The 15862-nt window shown below is 43.1% G+C and overlaps 3 protein-coding genes across 4 annotated transcripts; all 3 read right to left on the reverse strand.

Moving 5' to 3' along the window:
• Positions 1-2160: 2160 nt before the first annotated feature.
• Positions 2161-5180, reverse strand: LOC117462807 (lactosylceramide 1,3-N-acetyl-beta-D-glucosaminyltransferase A-like). Its single transcript, XM_034105136.2, has 2 exons — positions 5089-5180; positions 2161-3877 (listed from the first exon to the last, which is right to left on the reverse strand). Exon 2 carries the CDS (start codon positions 3566-3568, stop codon positions 2411-2413), a length of 1158 nt encoding a protein of 385 aa, XP_033961027.1. The 5' UTR covers positions 3569-3877; positions 5089-5180; the 3' UTR covers positions 2161-2410.
• LOC117462806 (lactosylceramide 1,3-N-acetyl-beta-D-glucosaminyltransferase A-like) lies at positions 4520-8257 on the reverse strand. The gene is made up of 2 exons (XM_034105135.2): positions 8166-8257; positions 4520-6954 (listed from the first exon to the last, which is right to left on the reverse strand). The coding sequence occupies exon 2, from the start codon at positions 6643-6645 to the stop codon at positions 5488-5490; it is 1158 nt and encodes a 385-aa protein (XP_033961026.1). The 5' UTR covers positions 6646-6954; positions 8166-8257; the 3' UTR covers positions 4520-5487.
• On the reverse strand, positions 7597-15257 carry LOC117462804 (lactosylceramide 1,3-N-acetyl-beta-D-glucosaminyltransferase A-like). Of its 2 annotated transcripts, none has more exons than XM_034105134.2 (2): positions 15137-15257; positions 7597-10031 (listed from the first exon to the last, which is right to left on the reverse strand). In XM_034105134.2, the coding sequence occupies exon 2, from the start codon at positions 9720-9722 to the stop codon at positions 8565-8567; it is 1158 nt and encodes a 385-aa protein (XP_033961025.1). In that variant the 5' UTR covers positions 9723-10031; positions 15137-15257; the 3' UTR covers positions 7597-8564. The 2 variants fall into 2 exon arrangements, with proteins under 2 accessions (XP_033961025.1, XP_033961024.1); XM_034105133.2 differs by lacking the exon at positions 15137-15257 and adding an exon at positions 13490-13846.
• Between the last annotated feature and the right edge of the window lie 605 nt (positions 15258-15862).

The following is a 15862-nucleotide window of genomic DNA, read 5'->3' on the forward strand; positions in this document are numbered from 1 at the left end:
CCAGTGCTGATGTATTTAATGTCGTAGAAGAAAACGTGATCCGTCTCTTAAATTTGTGTCAACCGCAGACCTTATTTCCAGCTATTTTCCAAAATCCTCTGGAGAAATCCCATTGGCTCTGAGACGAGGGGACCGGTAGTGGTAAAATGCTGACTCCCTTCCGGTTTTAGGACTCGTCACTGCACCACTCTATTGATATTGCAACCCGTTTGTAAAAGCCACAATGTGTCGTTTTCGAGCCTCCATTTTTTACAACTTGTCAATAGGTGCTTGTCGGCGGATGTAGACACAGAGCCGAGCTAGATGTTTCCAGTCTTTGTGCTCTAAGGCTCAGCTAAGCTAACCCAGTAGTATAAAAACAACATGTTGTAGTTTGACGGGGGGTTATGTGACTACTTTCAACAGTCACATTAAAACAGTTCCTAAATCAGCCTACTATCACCTAAAGAACATATCTAGGATTAAAAGACTAATGTCACAGCAGGATCTGGAAAAACTTGTCCATGCTTTTATCTTCAGTAGACTGGACTACTGCAATGGTGTCTTCACAGGTCGCACTAAAAAATCTATTAGGAAGCTGCAGCTAATTCAGAACGCCGCTGCTCGAGTCTTCACTAGCACTAAGAAAGTGGATCACATCACTCCTGTTCTGAAGTCTTTACACTGGCTTCCTGTGTGTCAAAGAATAGATTTCAAAATACTGCTGCTGGTTTATAAAGCACTGAATGGTTTAGGCCCCAAAATACATTTCTGACCTCCTGCTAAATGATGAACCATCCAGATCTCTCAGGTCTTCAGGGACTGGTCAGCTTCCTGTCCCCAGAGTCAGAACTAAACATGGAGAAGCAGCGTTTAGTTATAATGCTCCAAATATCTGGAACAAACTCCCAGAAACCTGCAGGTCCGCTGCAACTCTATTCTTTCTTTTAATGTTTGTTTTAATATCTTTGCTTTTTAATAACTGTTTTTAAATGCCATTTTCATAATGTTTTTCATTTTTTGTAAAGCACTTTGAATTGCCTTGTGTTGAAAGGTGCTATATAAATAAACTTGCCTTGCCTTACTTCTTGAAGAGATGCTTCCTAAAGTCTTGTCTCTACTGCTGCACCCTCCTCTGGAACTCACTCCCTATCCACATCAGACAGTCATCAACCCTATCATCCTTCAAACAAGCCTTCAAAACCCGGCCCTTCAGATTTGCATTTCCCTTTTAAACCCCCTCCCCCACATCATTACTCCTCCAGTTCATAATGCTGTATGTTGTGTATATCTCATTTACTTCATTTCTTCTTTGTTTGTTGTTTGTATTGTACTGTTGTAAGGCGCATTTAGAAAAGCATTCAATAAATGGAATTTATCATTATTATTATTATTATTGGCCAACCAATTGACATTATTGATGCCTGCAAGTACTAACACTAATTAAAATAATAAACACTTTGACTTTAACTTGGGAGAATTTATTTAATTAAAAAACCTTTTCACAAAGTTAATTACAAAAAAGAGTCCACACTTTTGTCGCTTCTTAATATACATCATTGTTATTTGCAGCACAGGAAATGTTGTCTGTGACATCTGTTCTACATCACTGTGAGGAATTTCCCACATTATGACATGGAGACATTTTTAGATTTGACACTGACCTGCTTTACATATCAGGAACTCAAAACTGTTACTTCTGCATTTTACTATTGGAGTTTTTAAATGTTGTGTTTGTGGGCTAAAATGAGAAATGTACTTGTCTTTAGGACCACAGTTTGTTCCTAAATAGAAAAATAAATTAATAGAATAATCATTCGTCGCATGTGCCCAATAACTAAAAACAATACGATAAAAAATGGTTGTACCTAGAAGGAGCACAATTAAGTATTTGGAACTCAAAACAAGTTTTAAATAAAAAATATAAACATAATGCTATGTTAGAAAAGTTTCTGTGTTTTTCTTAGCTTCTTCAAGTGCAATTTTTCATGTGGTTAAAAAAACATTGCAAAGCTGTACTGTTAGATACTTACCGGAAACATATGCATACCACAGTTCAAGACTTTGCGTTGTGTTATTTTCTGCTTATCATACTCAATATAGTCTTGTTCCATTTCTGAGCATGGTGTTGGGACTACATGTAAACAGCACCTTTTAAAAACTATTCAGAACTCATTCAGCTGTAAATGCAAAGCCAGTTTTATTAAAGTTTAAAACTAGTTGTCATTGAAGTGTTGGAGATCTCACACACAACAAAGAACAACAGGAATCATGTGGTGTCTTTGACTCGGGAAACACATAACACAGGCTCCAGTGTTTTCACATGGGTGTCCGACTGAAGGACTGAGGTAATATTTGCAACCATGGTCCTTCTTGCATTATGATCTATGACACACTTCCTCTCTGTCTGCAAATGCAACCTGACATAGTACTACAAAAAGGCTGCTTTGCACGGGTAGGTGTTAAAATAGTACGGTTTACAAAGGAGAGCTATTTTCACGGCTGCGCAGTGAAGCCTCCCTATGAGTCCAGAGGTCTTCTGCTTCACGTGCGGGTCCGTCGCCATCTTCCACAGGTTGTAGATATCCTCCACGTGACCATGCGAGGTCATCATCTGGTTATAGATACACATGTGATAGGGCGCTTTGCCCTCGCCTGAGAAATAGACGTGCTCTTGTGGTGACACGCCAACAGCATTGGCACAGATGCCCATGAACACATCGTCTATGTAAAGAGAGGCGTTTAGGGTCAGCGTGGCATGGTAGATTTTTTCCGCTACGTCCCTGGAGATGACATACCCGGCCCCGGCTGTGTAGTCGGGGTACGACAACCACTGGTACATCTCATACGACACGTAGTACTTGCTGTCTTTGCTGCGGATTGGCGGCGCCCCTCTGTGCACTCGACCAATCCAAAAGTCTGTGACCCCTCTGCTGCTCACGTCCTGCAGGTAGCTCACCAGGTTCGGCATGTGAACGAAGATGTCGTCATCAGCGGTCATGAGGAAGCGGGCGTGAGCACAGTGGTTATGAGTCCAGTGGAACTGCATGATCAGCTTCAGAGTCAGGTTGTGGAAGGAGTCTAAGAAGTCCTGTTGGATCAAATCACCGTGGAGACCGTCCTCCTTGATGAGCTGCTCCTGAAAGCCAAATCTCTTGCTCCACGAGGGAACCTTGTTCCTGGCCTGAGGCGCTCCCAAGGCGAACACCACCTTCACCGTCACTCCCAGGGCGTTCTGGATGTAGGTCTCATTACCCCAGGTTGACCTGATGGCGTTCCGCCGCTCAATGTTCTCTGGGGAGGTCTTGACGAAGAGGAGCAGGAGGACATCCTTGCTGACGCATTTATCCGTGTGGTCCAGCAGGTAGGGGAAGTTGCTGAAGCTTTTGGCCTGCTCCCGGGGTATGGTGAGGCTCTTGTTGACGTAGGCGAAGCTGTTGACCAGGTAGCGGTAGGAGTAGGACTTGACGTGGCTGACCACACTGTTGTCCAGCTGCTCCCAGCAAACCATCACCACCGACAGCACCAGGCAGGTGGTCATCAGCTGCATAAACTGGCACTTTCGTATCCGGCGGAAGTTCACGAACATCCTGGAAGTCTTGTCACCCGTTGGCGGTGGTCCTTGTCTGGTTGGTGATGGCGGCAAAGCAGCTAGTTGTGCTTCTTCTCGCAAGGAAGGAGGGGAGTTGGTGGTCAAGATCGTATTTCCGGTGCCTCAGATAAGCACTTGGTGGGTCTTCCATCCTAGGCTTTCCGCATTCACATCACCGGAAGCGGAGGCGATGGAGGGAGTCACTGGGTGTGCTGGGAAACATCGTCCATTGCAGAAGAATCACTTGAGCAGTCGCCCGACAGCCGGGGATTCATCTTTCACCCATGAAGCCGTCTTCCTAGAATACTGAGAAGAAAAAGCACTCTTACTGGGGTGACATATCTATTGTTTCATTACTTCTTTTACAAAGTGGATGTAAACATTTAAAAATACCATGTTGTGTATATAGAGTTTATAGATATTGTATTTATTGGGATAAACCCCTTGAGATGCACCTTCTCATTTCCAAGGGGGTCTGCTTGGTCACCATTTCCTTATTTGGAAGCAGAGTCTCCCTAAATAAATACCATGTTGAGAGATGATTTGGCAAGCTTTTATTTTGTCATGTTCCACATTTTGCAAATGTCTAACAGAGCAGCTTGCGGTTGGATCTTCACCCATAGTTGTGATAAATGACTCAGCACATTGGAGCTGGCATTTCATCGTTTCTTTATCTCATGATTCAACAAATTGTAAGGGTCATAAATAAATGATGTGCCATCAATAAAAGCCCTTAATCACTTCAGAGTGTGAATGCAAATAGAGACTACAAACATTGCAGTAGTAACTTTATGTAGTAAAAAAGATTGTATTTTAAAAAACAAGTGCGCATTTAGAAAAGCATTCAATAAATGGAATTTATCATTATTATTATTATTATTGGCCAACCAATTGACATTATTGATGCCTGCAAGTACTAACACTAATTAAAATAATAAACACTTTGACTTTAACTTGGGAGAATTTATTTAATTAAAAAACCTTTTCACAAAGTTAATTACAAAAAAAGAGTCCACACTTTTGTCGCTTCTTAATATACATCATTGTTATTTGCAGCACAGGAAATGTTGTCTGTGACATCTGTTCTACATCACTGTGAGGAATTTCCCACATTATGACATGGAGACATTTTTAGATTTGACACTGACCTGCTTTACATATCAGGAACTCAAAACTGTTACTTCTGCATTTTACTATTGGAGTTTTTAAATGTTGTGTTTGTGGGCTAAAATGAGAAATGTACTTGTCTTTAGGACCACAGTTTGTTCCTAAATAGAAAAATAAATTAATAGAATAATCATTCGTCGCATGTGCCCAATAACTAAAAACAATACGATAAAAAATGGTTGTACCTAGAAGGAGCACAATTAAGTATTTGGAACTCAAAACAAGTTTTAAATAAAAAATATAAACATAATGCTATGTTAGAAAAGTTTCTGTGTTTTTCTTAGCTTCTTCAAGTGCAATTTTTCATGTGGTTAAAAAAACATTGCAAAGCTGTACTGTTAGATACTTACCGGAAACATATGCATACCACAGTTCAAGACTTTGCGTTGTGTTATTTTCTGCTTATCATACTCAATATAGTCTTGTTCCATTTCTGAGCATGGTGTTGGGACTACATGTAAACAGCACCTTTTAAAAAACTATTCAGAACTCATTCAGCTGTAAATGCAAAGCCAGTTTTATTAAAGTTTAAAACTAGTTGTCATTGAAGTGTTGGAGATCTCACACACAACAAAGAACAACAGGAATCATGTGGTGTCTTTGACTCGGGAAACACATAACACAGGCTCCAGTGTTTTCACATGGGTGTCCGACTGAAGGACTGAGGTAATATTTGCAACCATGGTCCTTCTTGCATTATGATCTATGACACACTTCCTCTCTGTCTGCAAATGCAACCTGACATAGTACTACAAAAAGGCTGCTTTGCACGGGTAGGTGTTAAAATAGTACGGTTTACAAAGGAGAGCTATTTTCACGGCTGCGCAGTGAAGCCTCCCTATGAGTCCAGAGGTCTTCTGCTTCACGTGCGGGTCCGTCGCCATCTTCCACAGGTTGTAGATATCCTCCACGTGACCATGCGAGGTCATCATCTGGTTATAGATACACATGTGATAGGGCGCTTTGCCCTCGCCTGAGAAATAGACGTGCTCTTGTGGTGACACGCCAACAGCATTGGCACAGATGCCCATGAACACATCGTCTATGTAAAGAGAGGCGTTTAGGGTCAGCGTGGCATGGTAGATTTTTTCCGCTACGTCCCTGGAGATGACATACCCGGCCCCGGCTGTGTAGTCGGGGTACGACAACCACTGGTACATCTCATACGACACGTAGTACTTGCTGTCTTTGCTGCGGATTGGCGGCGCCCCTCTGTGCACTCGACCAATCCAAAAGTCTGTGACCCCTCTGCTGCTCACGTCCTGCAGGTAGCTCACCAGGTTCGGCATGTGAACGAAGATGTCGTCATCAGCGGTCATGAGGAAGCGGGCGTGAGCACAGTGGTTATGAGTCCAGTGGAACTGCATGATCAGCTTCAGAGTCAGGTTGTGGAAGGAGTCTAAGAAGTCCTGTTGGATCAAATCACCGTGGAGACCGTCCTCCTTGATGAGCTGCTCCTGAAAGCCAAATCTCTTGCTCCACGAGGGAACCTTGTTCCTGGCCTGAGGCGCTCCCAAGGCGAACACCACCTTCACCGTCACTCCCAGGGCGTTCTGGATGTAGGTCTCATTACCCCAGGTTGACCTGATGGCGTTCCGCCGCTCAATGTTCTCTGGGGAGGTCTTGACGAAGAGGAGCAGGAGGACATCCTTGCTGACGCATTTATCCGTGTGGTCCAGCAGGTAGGGGAAGTTGCTGAAGCTTTTGGCCTGCTCCCGGGGTATGGTGAGGCTCTTGTTGACGTAGGCGAAGCTGTTGACCAGGTAGCGGTAGGAGTAGGACTTGACGTGGCTGACCACACTGTTGTCCAGCTGCTCCCAGCAAACCATCACCACCGACAGCACCAGGCAGGTGGTCATCAGCTGCATAAACTGGCACTTTCGTATCCGGCGGAAGTTCACGAACATCCTGGAAGTCTTGTCACCCGTTGGCGGTGGTCCTTGTCTGGTTGGTGATGGCGGCAAAGCAGCTAGTTGTGCTTCTTCTCGCAAGGAAGGAGGGGAGTTGGTGGTCAAGATCGTATTTCCGGTGCCTCAGATAAGCACTTGGTGGGTCTTCCATCCTAGGCTTTCCGCATTCACATCACCGGAAGCGGAGGCGATGGAGGGAGTCACTGGGTGTGCTGGGAAACATCGTCCATTGCAGAAGAATCACTTGAGCAGTCGCCCGACAGCCGGGGATTCATCTTTCACCCATGAAGCCGTCTTCCTAGAATACTGAGAAGAAAAAGCACTCTTACTGGGGTGACATATCTATTGTTTCATTACTTCTTTTACAAAGTGGATGTAAACATTTAAAAATACCATGTTGTGTATATAGAGTTTATAGATATTGTATTTATTGGGATAAACCCCTTGAGATGCACCTTCTCATTTCCAAGGGGGTCTGCTTGGTCACCATTTCCTTATTTGGAAGCAGAGTCTCCCTAAATAAATACCATGTTGAGAGATGATTTGGCAAGCTTTTATTTTGTCATGTTCCACATTTTGCAAATGTCTAACAGAGCAGCTTGCGGTTGGATCTTCACCCATAGTTGTGATAAATGACTCAGCACATTGGAGCTGGCATTTCATCGTTTCTTTATCTCATGATTCAACAAATTGTAAGGGTCATAAATAAATGATGTGCCATCAATAAAAGCCCTTAATCACTTCAGAGTGTGAATGCAAATAGAGACTACAAACATTGCAGTAGTAACTTTATGTAGTAAAAAAGATTGTATTTTAAAAAACAAGTGCGCATTTAGAAAAGCATTCAATAAATGGAATTTATCATTATTATTATTATTATTGGCCAACCAATTGACATTATTGATGCCTGCAAGTACTAACACTAATTAAAATAATAAACACTTTGACTTTAACTTGGGAGAATTTATTTAATTAAAAAACCTTTTCACAAAGTTAATTACAAAAAAAGAGTCCACACTTTTGTCGCTTCTTAATATACATCATTGTTATTTGCAGCACAGGAAATGTTGTCTGTGACATCTGTTCTACATCACTGTGAGGAATTTCCCACATTATGACATGGAGACATTTTTAGATTTGACACTGACCTGCTTTACATATCAGGAACTCAAAACTGTTACTTCTGCATTTTACTATTGGAGTTTTTAAATGTTGTGTTTGTGGGCTAAAATGAGAAATGTACTTGTCTTTAGGACCACAGTTTGTTCCTAAATAGAAAAATAAATTAATAGAATAATCATTCGTCGCATGTGCCCAATAACTAAAAACAATACGATAAAAAATGGTTGTACCTAGAAGGAGCACAATTAAGTATTTGGAACTCAAAACAAGTTTTAAATAAAAAATATAAACATAATGCTATGTTAGAAAAGTTTCTGTGTTTTTCTTAGCTTCTTCAAGTGCAATTTTTCATGTGGTTAAAAAAACATTGCAAAGCTGTACTGTTAGATACTTACCGGAAACATATGCATACCACAGTTCAAGACTTTGCGTTGTGTTATTTTCTGCTTATCATACTCAATATAGTCTTGTTCCATTTCTGAGCATGGTGTTGGGACTACATGTAAACAGCACCTTTTAAAAAACTATTCAGAACTCATTCAGCTGTAAATGCAAAGCCAGTTTTATTAAAGTTTAAAACTAGTTGTCATTGAAGTGTTGGAGATCTCACACACAACAAAGAACAACAGGAATCATGTGGTGTCTTTGACTCGGGAAACACATAACACAGGCTCCAGTGTTTTCACATGGGTGTCCGACTGAAGGACTGAGGTAATATTTGCAACCATGGTCCTTCTTGCATTATGATCTATGACACACTTCCTCTCTGTCTGCAAATGCAACCTGACATAGTACTACAAAAAGGCTGCTTTGCACGGGTAGGTGTTAAAATAGTACGGTTTACAAAGGAGAGCTATTTTCACGGCTGCGCAGTGAAGCCTCCCTATGAGTCCAGAGGTCTTCTGCTTCACGTGCGGGTCCGTCGCCATCTTCCACAGGTTGTAGATATCCTCCACGTGACCATGCGAGGTCATCATCTGGTTATAGATACACATGTGATAGGGCGCTTTGCCCTCGCCTGAGAAATAGACGTGCTCTTGTGGTGACACGCCAACAGCATTGGCACAGATGCCCATGAACACATCGTCTATGTAAAGAGAGGCGTTTAGGGTCAGCGTGGCATGGTAGATTTTTTCCGCTACGTCCCTGGAGATGACATACCCGGCCCCGGCTGTGTAGTCGGGGTACGACAACCACTGGTACATCTCATACGACACGTAGTACTTGCTGTCTTTGCTGCGGATTGGCGGCGCCCCTCTGTGCACTCGACCAATCCAAAAGTCTGTGACCCCTCTGCTGCTCACGTCCTGCAGGTAGCTCACCAGGTTCGGCATGTGAACGAAGATGTCGTCATCAGCGGTCATGAGGAAGCGGGCGTGAGCACAGTGGTTATGAGTCCAGTGGAACTGCATGATCAGCTTCAGAGTCAGGTTGTGGAAGGAGTCTAAGAAGTCCTGTTGGATCAAATCACCGTGGAGACCGTCCTCCTTGATGAGCTGCTCCTGAAAGCCAAATCTCTTGCTCCACGAGGGAACCTTGTTCCTGGCCTGAGGCGCTCCCAAGGCGAACACCACCTTCACCGTCACTCCCAGGGCGTTCTGGATGTAGGTCTCATTACCCCAGGTTGACCTGATGGCGTTCCGCCGCTCAATGTTCTCTGGGGAGGTCTTGACGAAGAGGAGCAGGAGGACATCCTTGCTGACGCATTTATCCGTGTGGTCCAGCAGGTAGGGGAAGTTGCTGAAGCTTTTGGCCTGCTCCCGGGGTATGGTGAGGCTCTTGTTGACGTAGGCGAAGCTGTTGACCAGGTAGCGGTAGGAGTAGGACTTGACGTGGCTGACCACACTGTTGTCCAGCTGCTCCCAGCAAACCATCACCACCGACAGCACCAGGCAGGTGGTCATCAGCTGCATAAACTGGCACTTTCGTATCCGGCGGAAGTTCACGAACATCCTGGAAGTCTTGTCACCCGTTGGCGGTGGTCCTTGTCTGGTTGGTGATGGCGGCAAAGCAGCTAGTTGTGCTTCTTCTCGCAAGGAAGGAGGGGAGTTGGTGGTCAAGATCGTATTTCCGGTGCCTCAGATAAGCACTTGGTGGGTCTTCCATCCTAGGCTTTCCGCATTCACATCACCGGAAGCGGAGGCGATGGAGGGAGTCACTGGGTGTGCTGGGAAACATCGTCCATTGCAGAAGAATCACTTGAGCAGTCGCCCGACAGCCGGGGATTCATCTTTCACCCATGAAGCCGTCTTCCTAGAATACTGAGAAGAAAAAGCACTCTTACTGGGGTGACATATCTATTGTTTCATTACTTCTTTTACAAAGTGGATGTAAACATTTAAAAATACCATGTTGTGTATATAGAGTTTATAGATATTGTATTTATTGGGATAAACCCCTTGAGATGCACCTTCTCATTTCCAAGGGGGTCTGCTTGGTCACCATTTCCTTATTTGGAAGCAGAGTCTCCCTAAATAAATACCATGTTGAGAGATGATTTGGCAAGCTTTTATTTTGTCATGTTCCACATTTTGCAAATGTCTAACAGAGCAGCTTGCGGTTGGATCTTCACCCATAGTTGTGATAAATGACTCAGCACATTGGAGCTGGCATTTCATCGTTTCTTTATCTCATGATTCAACAAATTGTAAGGGTCATAAATAAATGATGTGCCATCAATAAAAGCCCTTAATCACTTCAGAGTGTGAATGCAAATAGAGACTACAAACATTGCAGTAGTAACTTTATGTAGTAAAAAAGATTGTATTTTAAAAAACAAGTGCGCTCAGGACATTAGCAGCAGTTTGATGCTCCAGTAACTTTTTCATGGTTGGATCTAGGACCATCGCGATTAAATAATCATCGTGAATTGTTTTGGCTGTGACCATACCGAGCCCTTTCGGATATGAACATGGCTACACCCACATGTATTCAGTGTTTCAGTGCAAAAGTAGTAACGTTAGCTGAAAAGTCAAACGTTAGCGGGAGGGGTGAGAGGGACGGGCCGACTGAATACAAAAGCAAACGCAGCAAAACGCTGCCGCTCTATAATGGAAGGGATTTAAGGTGCAGACCCACTAAAATCGCTGAGAGTCATGGAAAGCATTCGGACACAATGGACAGAGTTAGAATACTTTGGCAGCACAATGCTGGACGAGAATAGCCTGCTTCCGGGCCTGGCCTAAAAGCGAGGGGGGATCATGATGGGCCCGGGCCTGGGACTCCCACCGCACCCCGAGAGCTTTTTAAACATCATTGGATGGCCCGCACCTAATGGGGCCACTGGCCCAGAATGCCTCTTCTCTGATAATAAGAGCCTCACCTCCGTTTCACTTTAAACCCAGTTCTTTGTTATAAAATCCAGGGCAGTATACCATACTTTACACTCTGTCGTAAATCTTTTCCAGTTAAAATGTCCTGCTCCTGTTAATGAATTGACGAGAGGGGATACTTTTTTAAGACAAGATCAGTCAATAAGTACTTTATTGATCCCAATTTAGGAAATGTTTGTGTTGCAGCAGCATAAAAAGACATGGGATATGGTGATAAGCATATACCCGCTGGACTGTGGCCAACACATTTTACATAGGAGACTAAGAGTACAAGGGGGGATTCATGTAATAACTTATAAAACCTTAAAGGTCCCATGTCATGGCCATTTCTACTGATCATAATTCCATTGTTGAGGTCGACTAGAATATATTTACATTGTTCAATGTTCCAAACTCACATTGGTTTCTCATACAGCATCTCTGTATAGTCTGTGTATTCACTCTCTGTCCTAAACAGCTTGTTGGAGCTCCTGACCCCCCCCCCTCCCTGTGAGCCCACTGTGCTCTGATTAGTCAGCTCACCAACTCTGTTCTGATGAGTCCACCACCGTTACAGCGGAACATCAGTGTTTATGTGTTACAATGGCGTTAGCAACCAGAAAATGACACCAGTAATGACAAACAGATGAGAATGCTGCGTGGGGTCTGGGTGCCGTGTTGGCGGGACGTTGCGCGGCTCACTGCTGCGAGGAGCGGACAGTGTGAGCTGGGTTCATTTCTGGGTTGAACATGATTTTGTTGAAATTGGCTTTCTAGTGTTATCTGGGCCTAGAGTAGTATGGTTTGAATCAAATGAATAAAAAAACATTTATTCATGTTCTTAATAATGATGTATTAAAGCGGCCCTATTATGCTTTTTGGGGTTTACCCTTTCCTGTACAGTAGTGTGTTATATAGGTTGTTATGCATGTCAATGGTCTAGAAAAAGGTTGAAATGCCAAAGTTTCCAAATCCCCAGCTAACCAATCGGAGCAGATTGGGCTCTCGAGTAGAGGACCTCATCATTTGGTAACTTTCCACCACGATCACCTGCTTGGTAACAGAAGCTTACAGAAACAGGGTGCAGTCATACGACCTGTTGCAGGGGCAAGGCACCAGACACAGCTTAGTTGGGAAACACAGGCAGGCAATACAGTAAAGAGCTTATTAACAGCATATTAACAAAATGGAAACCCTTCCAATAAAAAATAATAAATAGCTAAACACACATCCTACATTTTAGCCACTTCTGAAATAATAAAACCTAAAACACTATTGACTACTAACAGCACCCCCATCTGCGAGGCTCCACTAGCACCCACACCCCCAAACGCCTACAGTGTAAGCGCGCCACAGTTTCGCCGCTGCTACGCTCCACTAGCCCCCCCCCCCCCCCCAGGGCGTTCCGGGGCAGCATGGACAGGTTTTCCCTGTGTTAGAGTTTTACTCCCGACAGGGTGTACTTTGAGGGTTTGTGACTCTGCAGATCGTTTATATGCAGAGTCATAACACACAAGGGGACGGGTAATAACCGGAAAAACATGACATGGGACCTTTAACTTCAAAGGGTTGGTTAATTAAATTACCAATATCAATAGCCATTTTACCTTTCAAGAGCCTTTTTTTCAGAAACTGCTTCTCTGTACTCTGTACAGAAAACATTGTGAACTATCGTATTCAAGCTCCTTGCATAGAGGTAGTCGCAGAGCTCCAAGAGTTACACAATCACCAAAGTAATTCAGTTAGTTGGTTAGAATTTGGGTGGACTGGCCCTTTAAAAGACGAGGTATGTCCAGCTGTCCAGGTCTGTAACACGCCTTTTTTTGCCTCCTGTATTATACTCATATACGCACACCACATTTTCCATTTACAATAAAACACTTTTTTTTGCATTGACAATCTTTTGCTTTGGTCTAGTGGGAAGCAATGCTAACTCCCTTTTTTGCTGAAGTAAAACAAACACAAGAAATAGTTAACTGAAGTCAGACCGGGCTCATGTGACAGGTGCAACGTCATTGGACAAAAATGTGGCTATGGTTAATTACTACAGCCTTTTTCCAGCATAGAATAGTACCTCATATACTTTAACGTTTCCCTTCTTTCAATGTATTATCAGTTTCCTGAGATAATGATTATTGGATTGTGTGTTCTTGTAGCCGCTCCTTGACTGAGGGTGTTGCCCCTTTACATCCTGTCAAAACTCCACTCTACCACATCGAGAACAAATACAACCGTGAATCCTGTCCCCTCTGTCTCAGCTGCATCTAAAACAAGCGCTCTGATAGTGAACCACAGCACTAGCATATTTCTAAAGTCACCGTTCGTATAAATAGATTTGAAACACACAGAGGGGAGGGAGGGAAGAGAAAAATCACACCATCACTCGTACTGATCACTCCAACACTCACCGGTAAAAAAAGAAGAAATGTGTGTGTGGATCCAAGCAACAGTGTCCTTTTTCCAATGAGTCTTCTTGACTTCTGAGCAGGTCCTCCTTTATGTTTGAAGTTTACTTTTCCTCAGCTGTCAGAGTGTGTCAGAAGGAGCCTCCTGTACCTTGTCAAACAGCTCCTGTGTGTGAATCTGTGTTTTCTGATCCTCCCTCTGCCCTGTGTGTGTGTAGACTGGAAGTTACTTGTTCATGTGCTGGTTGCCTTGGTTCTATCCCCTCCCACAGTCCAAATTATGAGAAGGCCTGCCTCATCTTTGTGCTCTGCCTGTTGACACCCAAAAGGTGGGAGGAGTATCTGACTCAAACAGAGGTATTCTTTCAAACCTCTATACCAATTTAAAATATTACGAACGTTAAGATCAATTTGGAATTTCCTGGGTTTTGATAGAACATGTGAAGCTGTTGGTAAATAAACATTCACTATACATAATAACAATCAGAAAATCCTTTAAATACTGTTGTAAAATGCAACATTTTCCGTTTATGTATATATTTTAGGGCTGTCAGTCGATTAAAATATTTAATCACGATTAATCGCATGATGTCCATAGTTAATTGCGATTAATTGCACATTTTTTTATCCAAAACAGGGGCGGCGCCAGGGGGTAGCTTGGAGTTGCTATAGCAACTCCAACAATTGGCCTAGCAACGGCTTAGCAACCCCATTGTTTTGTTATGAAAATGTATCTATATTTATACACATTCTCGCGAGATCTATCAGGGGTCGTTGTTCGCTCCCATCGCTCTAAACGCTCGAGTTTCACCCATGGTTTCACCACGGCTGCCAGCTGTGTTTACTCGCATCATTCAAACAAGACGCGCTGGCTCGGGAGCTACAACTACAACAAAATGAACATATTTTACCGTGATTAAATTCTAATACACGTTTCTAAAGGATGCCGAAGTAACAACATACTGATACCAGTTAGTAAAAACCATGAATTAATGCTTGACAAGTCTGCAGACAGACGGCAGGCAAAAACACTTTAAAAATACTTTTTCTGAATGAAGATTGTGTCGACCAGGCTAAACTAACGTTGTATATAGGCCTACTCCGTCCACACTCACAACAACGGCTTACAGACATAAATAAACCAGCGACTGTATTCGCCATGACACAGACAGTCTGTGGTTTGTACTTGTTTAACTTTTGTCCAGTTTCTGAACAGATATGAGGAGACGTGAGCTCTGTGTGCTAACTGTTAACAGCTAACGGCTTATGTTTTCTGGTTGAACGTCAGTGGCAGGCTGAGAACCTCACCACTGCTGCGTGCGTGTGTGTGTGTGTGTGTGTGTGTGTGTGTGTGTGTGTGTGTGTGTGTGTGTGTGTGTGTGTGTGTGTGTGTGTGTGTGTGTGTGTGTGTGTGTGTGTGTGTGTGTGTGTGTGTGTGTGTGTGTGTGTTGATGATGAGGTTAAATGCCACAGCATGCCAGTTGAAACAGTGAACGATCGCTATTAATTGTGTACTTGTACGCTCAGGGTGTAATGGTATTATACACACATATTGTAGGATCACGTTAACGTAACGTTGTAAGAAAGCAAAACGAACCTTCGAGAAAGCTTTTACTCTCAGACTGGGTGTAATTGTGTAGCGTTGCTTACCTCCAGAAGGACTTTTAGCTGTTTCCCAGTGGAGACTAGAGAGAGCTGTCAGAGCGGTTCCTCTCAACTGCTCTTCACTCCCTGGCCAGTTAAAAACCATGTTTTAAACCACTTTGTTTCAACCACTGCTGTCTCGCAGTTCCTCCGTGTCCCGCCCTCTCTGTCTGTCACAGTCTTTATACAGTCTATGGTCACAGTATGTCTGTCTGTCTATGGAGCACATTTCCTGCCATAACAAACAAAACTAAACAGGTTTTACAAATGCCTCATGATTCACTAACAAACACAATGTGGTTTGCAAATACAAAACACCATCTGCAAACTAATGCATTTAGTTTTGCAAAGTAAAAACGTATAGGCCTATGGATCTATCAAACAAACATATAAAATGTTTCTAATAAATCATGTTTCAGAGACAAATTCAGCATAGGTTTTACAAGTACACAACTTTTTTGTACAAGTACATCACTTTTTTCTACAATTAGGCTACACAACTTTTTTTTACAACTACAACACTTTTTTGTACAAGTAGCTACAAAACTTTTTTTTACAAGTACAACACTTTTTCTTCTCAAGGCGAATATTACTGCCAAAACTCACGTGACTCACTCACGTGACTTTTGGCAGTAATATTCCACCGTGGTTGTGATCAAACCTATGGCAAACACACTCACACATGCTCACTCACACATGCTCCACGGCAGCAGGGGGCGCTACTGAGTCCAT

Source organism: Pseudochaenichthys georgianus, chromosome 17 (genome assembly GCF_902827115.2).
Source record: "Pseudochaenichthys georgianus chromosome 17, fPseGeo1.2, whole genome shotgun sequence".
NCBI lineage: Eukaryota > Metazoa > Chordata > Actinopteri > Perciformes > Channichthyidae > Pseudochaenichthys > Pseudochaenichthys georgianus.

Bases quoted from the DNA above. Each gene is read 5' to 3' on its own strand.
- LOC117462807 (XM_034105136.2), bottom strand. From the start codon at position 3,568: ATGTTCGTGAACTTCCGCCGGATACGAAAGTGCCAGTTTATGCAGCTG.
- LOC117462806 (XM_034105135.2), bottom strand. From the start codon at position 6,645: ATGTTCGTGAACTTCCGCCGGATACGAAAGTGCCAGTTTATGCAGCTG.
- LOC117462804 (XM_034105134.2), bottom strand. From the start codon at position 9,722: ATGTTCGTGAACTTCCGCCGGATACGAAAGTGCCAGTTTATGCAGCTG.